General features: G+C 40.5%; 1 protein-coding gene across 3 annotated transcripts in view; it reads left to right on the forward strand.

Annotated features, from left to right (window-relative positions):
• Window positions 1–12,137, forward strand: part of LOC126638722 (cytochrome P450 7B1) — a 128,872-nt gene extending 116,735 nt beyond the window's left edge. For all 3 annotated transcript variants that reach the window (XM_050312845.1, XM_050312854.1, XM_050312862.1), the window contains exons 5-6: window positions 3,670–3,848; window positions 7,798–12,137. In XM_050312845.1, the coding sequence (XP_050168802.1) occupies window positions 3,670–3,848; window positions 7,798–8,094 (476 nt within the window). In that variant the 3' untranslated portion in view covers window positions 8,095–12,137. The remainder of the gene's footprint in view (window positions 1–3,669; window positions 3,849–7,797) is intronic.
• The last annotated feature ends 2,129 nt before the right edge of the window (window positions 12,138–14,266 follow it).

Raw genomic sequence — 14,266 nt, forward strand, 5'->3', positions numbered from 1 at the left:
AGCACACTTCATATCATGTACATAAGACAATACAGTCCCAAAATCGAAACGTATATTTGTGTACACAGAGTAACATACATTGTTCATCGTTACGGCTCACAACAGAGTTCTAACATGGCAAAGGACACATGAGAATGGTCTGTCAGTTAAAATGGTTATAATGAAAATGCCAAGGGTAAAGCAGAGATATACTTAGTGCATGTTTAATGCTAGGCATGTTTAGTCAGTTCGTTTGTTTAATATTAGTCCATTCATTTATATGGTGAAGTATTCTTGCCCCAGGTCATTGCTGAATCCCAGATATTTCCTACAAAAAAAGCACAACTTGAAAAATTGTTTTGTACATGAGAAAGGGTAGGAACCCAAGAACAACTAATACAGAGTGCATATTCATAACACAAATGCTAAGCATTAAAATCCTTGGTTGGATTGAAAGAAATAAATATATTTTTCTGGAATGGGCTGGGCAGTACCATTTAGTTCTTACTAAGATGCAAATGTACTTGTTTCAAATTATCGTTTGTGTTGGCACACCATGATGCCTGTGGGTAAATGACCCCCCCAAATATTTGCATACTCAATAGCTATTTTCCTACAATACACTCTAATAATTATGGTACCCTATTACCTGCTATGTGTTAGTGTAAAATTAACAATCCATTATTGCACAATAAGTTTTATAAAACATTTACCGATAGAGATCATGTTTAATTAAAATTAACTTGCCTACGAAAGCCAAATGCACTTATGATTCGCAATGACCTTTTATTACCTGCAGTCCCTTGTTTTGGCTGGATGATTGACAGCTTGCTGTTTGGCTACCATGTTGTATTTCAGCTGACAAGACTTTTCATTTTAACTCAATTTGCCTGCCTATCACAAGCTGGTGGCAGGCCAGGCTCAAGTCACCCAGCTTTGCCTCAGCAGCTTGCTCTATTTCTCATTAGTACGCATTTATTCAGTGGAAATTGGAAGACAAATGCTTGAAGGCATGTGAACTAAGTATAGCAAATTAGGGTTTAAAGACTGAATATTTATAAGTATATTGAAACAGTTTTTTTAAAAAAAAAAGTCTAGAATGAATTGGAAGCTGAGTGCTAGCTTTAGTATAAGAGAAATGAAGAGAGAAGTGGGAGGATTCTAAGAATAACAATACTATGAGAGATATCTCTCTTTTTTTCCTCCTCTCTCTCTCTCTAGAAAATATGTAAAATCTCTCTGACAACACCTTATCAAACAACAGCCTGGCTTCTTTATGTAGCGCTCACACAGTGAAGTTTAGCATCTCATGTGTGTAAGAAGGGAGGAAAAAAATGAGGGTCATGTTCATTTGCTGCTTGGTTATCCCTTGGTATGCTTTAAATTGCCTTGTTTGTTCGGCACAAGCACAGAAACAGATGTTGCTCTACCGTGCTGGATAATTTACTGTACCTCACGGTGCAGAATGGAAGGCCTCCCAAGCTACCCAGCTGGTCTGTCAGCAGCAATGGCTGGTGTCTGCTGAACTATGACAACTGCAAGTAAAGGCTGCAGTTTTATTGTGCAGTTGTCATTCCTCTCAATGTATAGCTCTGGCATTTGTGGAAAGCTGACTGTCTATTTTTTTAATGTAAGCCTGCAAAGCCATATAAGCTCCATTCTCCTTTGTTGATCATAATGTGACTCATTACTTTTGTCATCTAATGATTATCGGCATGATCGCTCAGAGCAAGAGCCAAGCTTGCCTTCCACACATAACTGGTACTGGAAGGTAAAACAGATTTGTCATTTACGATCTGACCGCTAAGCCACACTTTGTGCTCCATTATTGTGATTAACTTCTGCATAAGATATGCTGCCCAATTGTCATTTGGGATCCGGCAGCGGGCAGGGACTGTGCTGCGTTTTCTGGGAGGATGTCCACCGATAGGATGTGACCGCATCGCTTGGGCGGTTAAACATGAACGTGCTATTTCGCAGCATCATTTTAATAATTATTTCTCTCTTTTTTCCCCCTCCTTCCCTCTTCCTCGTTTGATTTCTGCTGTTGCAACGCCCGTCACCACCATTCTCAAATGGTGGGCCAGCATGAAGTTACCAGCTTCATTTTCCGCGGGTTGAAGGCAGTCTGGAGCAGAGACTGGACCCTTTCTTTGTACCGCGCAAAGTTTTGTTGCCAGAGCGCTGCCAGTTGAAATCTATCGTGTCAGGTGCCTTGTGGCTATCCGCAGTAGAGGCCATCTTCTGGAACCAGGGTTCTTTTCTGGCTTCGTCACCAACAAGCCGATTTGACTCTGCCTGATTATAGTAACGAAGGCAGTCCAAAAGAATATGCACAGACTCACTGTACGTCACATTGAATCACGGCGCTGGCCACACAAAGCTGACCGCAGCCTCATTTCTTTAGACAAATGCATGCTTAAGGAAAAACCTCCTGCAAGAAAACATCCAGGGCCACTTTATTTGCTATGCATGCTGCACCAGATTTAATTTTTAGTGAAAGAACGTTTGTTATTATTTTTTTTCAGAGGCATCTACACTGGGTAGCTACTGTCTCTAATAAACTAACCTTTTGGGTGCAGCAATTGCAGTGCCTTGGTGAACACTTAGAGAAGGCTTATTTGATATCACACAACATAAATGCAGACACAAATGGATTACTACATGCACGTGAAACCCTATTTTAGGCTATTTTTCACACTAATGATTAGAAGGAATCAAGTCACATATAACAGTGCCCATACACACTGGTGGAAAAATAGTCAGTTTTGATTACAAAGTGAGAGATGCAGCCCTAGACAGGAGCTACATGCTGATATACATGCTATCAGAATGATTTATGCAAATTATGCATATTATTCCCAAAGGAATTCCTCCTCAAACTGCCAGGATAAATTGCCGGAAATTAGCCATAAAATCTGTCGTGCTAGGAGCAAAAGGTGAAGGCCACTGGGAAAGCAAGGACATTCAGCTTCTGGAGCCTTCCAGAATGTGATGGTGGAGACAGAAATCTTGCTTTCCCCAAACCTGAAAGAACTATGTTTTGTTTCCTCTTGCTCAATTAGAAGTGTCTTTCTCTCTTAAAATTACCAAGCAAATAATGAATTGCTTTCATTCACTCTGACCGTAACAGACACTATCATTTGGCAGCATAGCGCATTGAAAAGAAAATACATTTAAAAATTCTCAGAATGACTGCAGAATTAACAAGCACAATGATCTTTCTAACATATAGCCCTGCCATTACATCCAACAGCTTTTGAAAAGCAAGCTAAACAGCTCTGTGGATGCTTTCGCCGGTGTTTGCTTGCAACCGCCAAAATATATGTAAATGCATAAAGCGTTCATCTCTTTTTATTGTGTTGTTTTCAACATGATGCCTGAATAATGACTTTTCTTCCAAAACTTGGTGCTGCTTACAGCCGACAGGATTTCTCAGCACCATCAGTGAGAATCACATCGGGAGGTTCAGCTTCCCGGCTGCCCCACCCCAGCCCTGCGGGGATGTTTATTGCCTCCTCCTGGTCTCTGCTTTATGTTTGGTTTGGTTTATGTGCTTTTTTCCTTTCTTTTCCTTTAGTCTGCCCTACTAAACCCGTCGAGATTAAGCAGCTGTAGCCATGTATAACTTCCAGTCATCTCCCATACTTCTGACGGTTCCCCCCCTCCTCTGCTTTTGTTTAATCGCAGAGAGTGCCTTAAACGAGAGTTTAAGGATGTGCTCGTCCTCCATGAACATCCGCATCAGCCAGGAGGATTTTGTTCTCAAGCTTGAAGGGAATCAAGAAGTCGTTTTGAGGAAAGGAGACTGGATAGCCCTTTACCCGCAGATTTTACACATGGACCCTGAGGTCTATGAAGATCCTAAGGTAAACATTCAGCTGGTGCTACTCTTTCTACTCCAGGCGCATCAACGCAGCCAAGCCGTTTGTGATCTGTGGGTTGTTGGTTTTTTTTTCTGCTGTTCCTTCTTGTGGAACAAATCTTCCTACTTTCAGATGTATTTTCTACAGCCCTACAGGTCAAAGGATTCATGGCCTGAAGAGAGAAATATGGTGATGAGACTGACTGGGACTGCTTTCAAAGGAATTGACAATTGCACATTGACTACCATAAACTTTAGGCTAAATGTCGGCTTTGTTTGGCAGTGGATCATTTGATACCCAAGGAGGGCTGAATAATAGAAGGTGGTTTAAATAGCAAATAATGTGGGCCATTTAGCTAAGTGCCCGCAAAGCATCATTGACTCTCTGAAGCCCTATAATAGCAGTGTCTTACTTGAGCCTTATGCTTTTTCACCTCCCTTCGTAGGGATTCACCCCTTCTTGATCAATTAGAGTGTTGTGAACTTGAGACTGTAAAGCTGTTGCTCTGCAGCGGAGCTCGGAGGGTAATTGTGTCATCTCCTTGTATTTTTCTCTGACGCTGGAGTTAATGAATATCAAAGACTCGAAATTAATCCACCCTGCCTCAGCCTTAATACGGCTTCAGAAGTTCACCACCTGCATGCAAATTGAATAGTCCTCTCGGCTAGGTTGCTCCCCAGATTGCTGTCCCCAGCCCAGGGTGCCGCAGAGGAAGAGCAAGGAAGAGCAAGGGTGCACACTGAAGCTGTTAAATGGCTCCTCTGCCTCAAAGGCAAGAGCTTTTACCTGATCCACTCCTCACCCCTAATTCCTAAGCAAATGGCTGTCTCCCATGCTGATTTCCATCCTTGGCATTTGAGGCAAAGAAGAACTGGATTTTTTTGCATGTTTGTAGAAAGCCCATGTTAGAGACATTGCTCCCTGAGGCTCTCCCTTTCAGGGATTTAAGGATGTGAGGTTGCAGAGAAAAGATGAGATTCAAGTGTCTGGTTGGTGCGGGACAGCATCTCACTGTGCAGGAACCCTGCCAGCCTCAGTGAGAGGAGGTGTGGAGCATGTTGGAGTCAGCAGGAGTAAGGTGTAGTCACTGGGATGAACACTGGAGCCATGAAAATTAAAATTACTTCAAGGGGGCTTTTACTGGCTGTCCCCACCCAAAAATGAAGATAAACCATGCTAAAAAAATTAGGGTTTTAAAAATAATCCGTCTACTGGCAAATAGTTTTTTAATAGTTTTATCCTTAAAAAGGATAGATAGCAGCTAACAAATAAGCTTTTTTCATTTTATTCTTAACACTTTATTTTGGATAACATTATTGATTTGTCAAAAGTCCATCTGTTTGTTTAGGTCCTAGACCAAAAGCATCAGTGTGGAAACTGATCCCCTCCCTTATCCAATAATTGCCGGAATATATTACCATATTTCCATTGCTTGAATATATCTGCTTAGTATCAGCTCTGCTCAGCTTTCACAGTACAGCTTTAGTTCATATATTTTATCTTTTTGATAGTGAATGAGCAATCCACACATTGCAGTACATTGATTTCAGCACATGGGCCCTCTCGAAAAGTGGGGAAATCACTGTTCTGTTTGGTTCTTAAAATATGCAGTGTGCTTTCAACAATAACTACTGAGGATCAGATAGAGATGGAGAATGAATTTTTTGAAAGGTGCAGTCTTGAGCTTGTCATGTATTTAGGGAAAACTTTTCCTGGGAAAACAGGCAGCTTGACGAGATAATTTTGTAGCAATGCTTTTTCTCCTGGATACATAAATTTAAGTTCAAGCTATCTTCTGCTTTGGCACCATATTGTATAAGTGTAAGCATATATTGGTGACCTCTTTCTCCACTCATTAAGGCCTAAATAAATGAGTCAGTTTTCTATAAAATGGATAAGTGAACCCTAAATCCTAAATGCAGCCAGCTGTAGAGCTCAGTAAATTAACTCTGCAAAACCTGTTGAGGCAAATATCAGGAAACCCTGCAGGAAACCCTATGTGGTGGCTTCCCAAACAAAGCTAAATACAAGATGTGACTTACATCAATTACAGGAGATTGCTCAGCTTTCGCAATACCCTTAGCAGGCCATCCACACAGAACTTCATCGCCTGTCTTTGCTCACTGTCTTCACCTCTTCCTTGCCTTCAGCCACCATGTCTTTATTAGGAGACCTCATGCATGGCTGAAAATTTCTTCAATGTCAAAAACTAGTCTTTATTTAGCCAGCGAACTAGCTTTTGAGGAAACACTACTCAACTCAAGGGGTTTCAGCAGCACAAGCCTGAGTCACTGTCATTGGTTACATTCCTGTCTTGCACTTGTTTTCTGCTTTCCCAATTCCTTAGACACCAATTTATTTTGGGTTAAAAGCAAGTACAAGTCTCAGAAGGCTCTTACTATGACAAAGAAAGCATAAGGTTTGACCCAGTGTGTCTGTATGTTCAATAACACAGTTCTTAGTTGATCCAGACACCAGGAGTGACCTTGTGGAAATGTTCAAACAAAGTGAAGAGCTCTGGGTGGGGAGGGGTTGGGTTTTTAAGCTATTGCAGTTCATATTTAGTGGTGCTTTTTTAGACCAGCAGGATTTAGATTTCAGGAAGTGAATCTTGTTGTTAATCTGGGCTTTTGTTTGTTACTGTGCTACTTCAACTGAAGCAATAACTTCCCAGGGGAAAAGATAAAGGCATACTTCCTTTTGGCTGAAGTGTTCAGATGGATTGAAAAGCATTACTTGTCAGTGGAAGCAGACATAGAATCACCTTTATTTTTTTGAAAAATCCAGGCCTCTGCCATTTAGAGAAACAGTCTCCTGTTCTTCAGCACCCAAAATTAACATCCAGTGCACCTTGTACTTGTTCCCTTTCTCATAGACCACCTCCCCTGACACTGCTTTTTATTAACAGCAAGACCTGCAGTGCACGGTTTTTAGGGCCTTTAATCTAATGGGTAGATCAGTATCAGTGCATTTTTAATGGTAGTGTGGGGTTTTTTAATCAGTTGAGGTCGGTTTCTGTCTGTCTGACTTGTTCCCAGCCAGCTCCAAATGGCTGCTGCTATAGCAGATGTATGCAAAGCAGGACAAATGCTAATGAGTGACCATAAGCAAGAAGTGTCTGTCATTTTTATTCAAAGCATGCAGGAGGGTTTTGTAAGTGGTTAATTTGCCATTGACTGAGTGAGGATGCCAGATCTCCTTCATTCAAAAACATGAACTATCTCTACACAGGGAAAATAGTCAGAAAGATGTTCAATTTATGGAACATAGGTTACAAGTACAACCTCAAACCTTACTTTGTAATGGTCAGTTACTGGCAGTTGTCCTGCTTTGCTCACAGCTTCTGGAACAAAACATTTGAAGGAAAGATGTGGCAAATTAAGCAGCAACTATCTCCAACTGAAATGAAAATTGACTGCAAAGCGTCAGATCTGGTTTTCAAATAATCTGCACCACTAGGTGCAAAAGAAGGATGGATTTTTCTCTAGCTTGCAAGAGCAAGAGCAGTGCAATGCATTAATTTATTCATAGGCATTTGCAGAATTTGTCAGATTATCCTTATTCATGATGTATGTACCACACCAAGTGCGTATGATGCTTTACAAGAAAATTGTCCTTCCACTAAGGTTCATTGTCCCTGCTACAAAGCGGTCAAAATCTAATTACAATCAATACAGGCCAGACACTCAGTGGATGAGATGTGGAAGTTGAAGGAGCTTGATGTAAAAGGGCTAAGCTAAGTAAGTGGATTTAAAGAGTGTTCTTTGCAGGAAAGATAATGTGAGTTAATGAAACTTGAGGGAACCAAGTATAAAGAAGAAGCTGTCAGCTCCTTGTCTTCCTCTTTATCTTATTTTCTGGGTTTCAGACGCGTTACCATTGTGCAAAGAAAGCAGCTCATGTTACTGCCTTGTTAGATATCACGCTGTCTCTCTCTCTCTTTTATTTTCAGGAGTATAAGTTCGATCGATACATAGAGAATGGCAAGAAGAAAACCACATTCTACAAGGCAGGAAGAAAACTGAAGTATTTCCTAATGCCCTTTGGCTCTGGGATCAGCATGTGTCCAGGGAGGTTCCTCGCAATGAATGAGATGAAGATGTTTCTTTTCATACTATTGTCTCATTTTGATGTAGAACTAGCAGAAAACAAAGCTGTCAGACTTGATAACAGTCGTATGGGCCTTGGTATCCTCCTGCCAGACGTTGATATTGCCTTTCGTTACAAGCTAAGGTCCTTAAGAAATTGAGCAGCTGCCTATATGCCTTCTACTAATCTCTATGTTTCTCTCTTTCATCACTCAGCTTTATATTTTTGAAACCATTTGCTTTTCCCTCTCTGCTTTTACCTCCTTCCTCTTTGTTTCTAAGGAGAAAAGCCATTGGGCTGGAGGTAGATCTAAGATGCAGGGACATGCAACCTCAATTTGTCCTGTCTGAGTTGTGAGAAGTGAGGTGAGATGACAAGACTCTGGCCAAGTAAATAGCCCAGCATCCTTACAAGATGGATCCCCATACTCCTGGCCATGAGATGAGCAGGATTTACAGGGAGGATGACAGCAAGCTGAATCCAGGCCATTTATATGGGAAACAGGCTCAGCAGTCCTCTGTCATTGGGGTTCACCCTTGTTAGGTTGGGGGATCCCATATACCCATCATTTGGAGGAATCTCAGCATCTGCTCAAAGAAGTATAGTAGCAAGAAAGGGGAAACGTAATTCTAGGGAGTGAAAGCATTTCTACTGATTATTATTCTAACTTTTCATTGGCTCTGTTCCCTTCCTGGTCTTGAGAGTCTTAGCCCTTGTTTGGAAGATGTGATGGAAGTTGTGTGGGGTGGTGGGGGATGACTTGCAAGAATGTCTTAAGGGCAGCACATTTCTAACTTCAGTTTTATGTACTGAGGTTGAATCCTTTGCTTCTCTTACTATTTTTTTGTTGCAAACTGATTAATGTATGATTTTTTTCCTGCAGTCATTTAAAGTCAGAAATGAAGTTCTGTTGATTTTAATAGGCTCTGAATCAAGCCTAAATTATCTATTTTGGCTTTTGAGCACAAAAAACCAAAACCAAAAACAAACAAACAAACAAAAAAGTATATTCTTCATGGAGGAAATATATGAGCCTGTTTGAAATTATTCTATCATCTCAAAAATTACCTTCTGTTTGTCTCACTGTTTTCTTAGTAACATGTTCATGCATTTATTCTGACTATTTTTTTACCTTTGTCCGTTTCTCTAAAAAATGCAAAAGAAGAAGAGGGCTTCTGTGGTATCTAAACCTACTTTTTAATATTGTTTTACTGTGCCTAAATTTTGAATAGGCAGAGTAGTGTGACCTATGTTTGGAAACAGACTTGTCCATCTGCAAAATTGGAAAGTAGGCTTTTCCTTGGGGCCAAAATTTGAGTGAGTGAAAATCCTGGGCCGCCACAGGAGTTGTCTGTATACTGACTGCCCAACCTGCTTCACTGGGTGACCAGCTCTTGTTTCAAAAATCAATTTCCTAGTGCACAGGATCTGAGATTTTAGACCCTGTCTCTCTTTCCAGCCATCACTTTGGACACTGATGAGGATTCTCATCACTGTCCAGTCTCAATTTGCCAAGATGATAATTGTGATGGGAGAATAGCCATGTCTGTGGGCCTTGCCTTATGTTCCCCAAAACCATCTCTTTAGGATGTGCCAGTGTAAGTCTTTCAAAATCAGAAATTTTACTCATCTCTGAAGGACTTGATGATCTATGGATGAAAACTGCTACCTACATACTAAGGACTAGAATTATTTATTGTTATTTGTGTAGGAGCCTGTTCAGTTACTCGTGTAAAGCACATACCCTAAATAAGCATCAGCACCTGTAGAAAGGCTTTCAGAGATTGGCACAGACACATTCCAAGTCCTCCAAGGAGAAAATTGTGGTTTTGTGAGATATATTGGATAAACATTTTCTATTCATATATAGTATCTATAATGTCTGTAAGTCCAGAGTACACTTACATTAAATGGGCTTTGTGGTTAATTCAATGCTTTAACTTTGTTTCAGCATTTAATCACCAGCAAAAGCTGATTATTGCTTTGTGCCACAGAATAAAACTGGGTTTTATGGAGAGATTCTTGTACTCAGGTTACTTACTCCTGTGGTTACTCTGTAGAAGCTATTCTGTACTCAGCTGTAGCTCACAATTCAGTTTGGTCATTAGAGCCTGGTTTATTGGGAGAGGAAATGTTGATATCATTACACTGTTGACTGTATTACATTATTGTTTAAATGTAAGCTGAAAAATGTCTCATACTACAGTTATGATAAATCTTTCTTTGGCATCCAACTTTAAAACAAACCTGAAGCAACTGTGAAAATAACAGTGGGTATATGTTTTAAACAGAAGACTCTTTTTTATAATTGTGTTCTATTTTTAGGATTTTGAATTAGAATACCACTGGCTTCTGCATAATTTGATAGGGCGTAATAGGACTGTGCCAAAAGGACATGCAAATCATTAGTTTCAGATTAGTTTGTGATCAGTTGGTATAGAAATAGAAATTTAGAAATTAAAAGAAGAACTAGATTGTCTACGAAATAGCAAATTAAATCTGTAGGGTATGCTCTGTTTAAAAAAAAAAAAATAGTCAGAATCTTTCCCAAGAGTTGCAGGAAACCTCCATGAAGAAACTTGGAGGCATTGCATCAGAGTTGGAGAGCAGTCTCTGCACCACACAAGAGGCCAGCATTCTGCTGGGGAAAAAGTTATATGCTCTTTTTGCTCAGGCACCAAAATCATCAAATGTTAAGCAGGGCCTGCCCAGCTTGTCCTGGAATTGTGTCCCTGGTAACCCAGGCACCTGGTGGATTGGTTTTGCTGGTAAGCAGTGCATCAATACCTTGGCATACCCCAACTGCAGAGGAAGTAAACCTCACCCCAATTTAAAGTCATGAGAGCTAGAGTAGGACAGAGGAAATGTTAAGACCTTTGGGTCCATGTACTCAGTAACTGAGGAGGTGACATATTGAGAGCCAACAGCTGCTCAGTCTCAGAAGTGACTCAGTCTCTATGGAGCAGGGATTCAAAGGCCCCTGGTTTTGGTATTCCTGGTCAATAAACTGAGGCAGCACAACAGGGTAAGGGCCCAGCATCCCTGAAAGTCCCACCTGGAGCCAAGCTGGCCACAGAGTGTTAAGCCAAGGAGAGCATGTTTCATAGCGCAGGGCACAATGCTGGTTTTGATGGTCTCCTCTGATGCAGTACCCAGGAGCAACCAGTTCTTGGTGTCTGTCACTGGAGCACTAAGATGGCAAAGTCATCTAAGCAGAAATAGCAGCGCCATTTGCAAGCATTCAGGTGGCAGTGGGGCTGCTGGAAAGGGTGGTGGCAGGCAGTCAGACGTCCCACCTCTCCACCTCAGCAGGGGCGTCTGCCCTGCCAGCCCAGCAGTGTCTGGCATCCACTGACCTGGCAGGTGTAGGGTCAGGCAGGAGGGGTGCATGGGTACCCCGTGAATTTCTCTGCTCTTCTTCCAGTGAAATGGTGCATTCACTCATCACTTTGAGATGTGACTCAGCTGGTCACTACCAGCCTCTGACTATAAGTTGTTGATATCTATGGCTATTTCAGTAGTATCTTTTGCACCTTTTTTTCTCATTTAAAATAGGTTTATAAAGTCAATACAGCCCTTTATAACACTGACGAAGAAAAGTTAATTTATCATGAACTAATGTGAATGCTAAAATCTCATTTTTTTATTATTATTATTATTGTAATTTACAGGCTGTGTTTTCTCCATTTTCATGCTGGCACTCACTATTGCTATAATCTGTTACTTAAAAAATGATCCAGTATATGTGTACCTGTTTGTAAATTAGACTTTCATATCTCTGCCAATATGTCCTAATGTACTAACATAAAACCATGTAAGAGTTGTTCTTTAGTTTATGCTTTTAAGCCAGTTGCATGTCACTACTTTTGGCACTGCTATTTTTATGAATAATTACTGGTCTGTGAATTTCTTTTGTAGAATTATACATGATCTTTTATTTTGTCATTACTGAACTTTCTGTCATTCAAAAGACTGTGAAGTGCTCTTAATTGTGCAAACTGACATTTTGTATATAGATGAACAACAGCTAGGTTCTACTTTAATAGTTAATATCCATCATTCGGGCTTCTAAATTGACTAAGGTATCTTGCGAATTTCTGAGCAAGAAAATTGAAACTTCATTATTTTAGTAATCTAACATCTTAAATGTATTTTGTATTTCAAGGATGCAATAAAAAGGAATATATCTATTTTAATATTGAATGACTGTCCATGGTATTTTTTCCAGCTTATGATTACACTTTTCTCACAGATTCACAACTATTGCTCTGATTTTTCAATTATTGTTTCAACATACTGCATTTTTCTGTTACTTGATCTTGAAAGATATTTCTGTAAGAAAAAAGCCCAAACCTTTAATTCAGCACTGACATAAAGCAACTCTTTTGAATTTAGGAAATTATCAAGTCTAGTTTTTATCCCCCCATTAAACATAAGCACGTTCTCATCAGATGAGGAAAAAAAACTGGTACATCTGATTCCTAGGACAGTATTAAAATTAGTATAAAGATCTGCAATCCACTAGCTATTCCTAAATACAGCTCTTAGGCTTTTCCCTTTGCAAACCTCTTTGTAGTACAAGATGTACTACCTAGTGTAAAATATTCTGTCTTCTCAGATCATTCATTTTAAAAGGGGAAATGAATGAAATTGCTACAATATACAGCACTGCACCAGCAAAGCACAACTTGACTTTTCTAGGTATCGCTGTAGCTACTGAGTTCTACGAGTAGGTGTTTAATACCAAGGTTGTACCCTAAAGACATCAGTGTTTCTTCATTCCTTCATGCAGAAACGCTTGTCAGGTATGTCTGCGAGGGTTGTTGAAGATATGTCCTAGAGAAGACAGATTTGCAGCATTTTTCTGGGTTTGATAAATGTGTAACTGTGGAATTGTTTTAACTCCAGGCTATATTAGAAGTTACTAAAGTTTATAAAGTAAAAAGTGGCATTGTTTTAGATCTTAGAAGGGGACATTTCTGAGTGAGCTTTCCATAATGGTCTGAAAGATAGCTTGGCAGGGAGAAATTAATTAGATCTCTTAACATTGTATTTTATCTAATATTTGGTTTGATACTAGGTACTTTCTTACCATTAGTTGCATTGCACTGTATTTTAAAATTATTCAAGGCATTAATTTATACATGACATATGCTTAACTCATGTGAGTAGAGCTATTCTATCAGACTGTAGAAAATTAAGTATTTTCCTGCCTATTGCCTAAACCTGTGTCTAGGTACCCTGGCCACATACCCTCAACATATCAGAAAAATAATCTCATTAGAAAAACACCCCTATGCTTATGAAAGTATTGTGATCCTTAAGTTATTGTCTATATAAATAGTAATATAAAGAAACGGTTGCTGCATATATTTAAAAAAAAAAAGGAAAAAAAAAAAGGAGACAATGTCCCATTTTCATTTAAAACCAAGAAACTGTAGTGGGATCTTGATCCTCATACAAATCAGTACTATGCCTACATAGCCTGTTCTATACATCAGCCTTGCCTGGGATCTCAGGTACTGAGGCTGTGTGAGTCCATCATTCATAACAGCAGAAATGTGCTTGTCTTCAAAACTATTTACACCAAAATAAATAATCAAAGGAAGTCTGAGCTTCAGCTGTTCTTGCTAGAAGCCTTGCAGGATTCTGTCTTTAAAGGTTTGTTAAAGCAATTTTGATGTGTTGGCTGTGTTTTTTTCCCCCAAAACCAGCAGTTATGAGTACGGCAAAGTTGAATAAAAGTCTTAAGTTTTGGCTACAGGGAGAGTAAAAGTCAGTAAGCAAGCACCCTGTGATGACTTTTGACAGTGACTTCTTTCCTATCAGTTCATCTTTCCAAATACCTCTTTCTTCCAAATAGTTTAGTCGCTAGCTAACCTCCTACAGGCAGCAAGTCTTTCACTGTCTGATTTCCATCTTGTGAGCCAGTGAATCGCCTCTCTTCGCAACGTATCTTTCAGTTGCTTTCTAAAAATGAATTCTTTACAGCAGCTTCTCACAAAACCGGCATCGCAGGTGGCTGCAGCTGGGAGAAGTGCCGCCTCGCTAAAGCTTTGAACCTGAAAAGCGGATGGCCATTAGATGAGCTCGGGGTTGAAGCACGGGGGGACGCCGGCGCTTCGGGATGGCTCCGCTACGGGATGCCCTCGGCCCGCGGCGGCGTCAGGAACCCGCACCCTCTCCCGCCCGACCGCTGCCCGCCGGGCTCCCGGCGGCGCTTGGGCTTCCTGCGCTCCCACCGGCCCCCGACAAAATCAGGGGAGAGGGAGAGTGAGGAAAGACTCCTACCGCCCCTTCCTAAAACCAACCCGAGCTTTCAGGGATGCTGC

The sequence above is a fragment of the Myiozetetes cayanensis genome, unplaced genomic scaffold (genome assembly GCF_022539395.1).
Source record: "Myiozetetes cayanensis isolate MyiCay16 unplaced genomic scaffold, myiCay2020 scf1, whole genome shotgun sequence".
Lineage (NCBI taxonomy): Eukaryota > Metazoa > Chordata > Aves > Passeriformes > Tyrannidae > Myiozetetes > Myiozetetes cayanensis.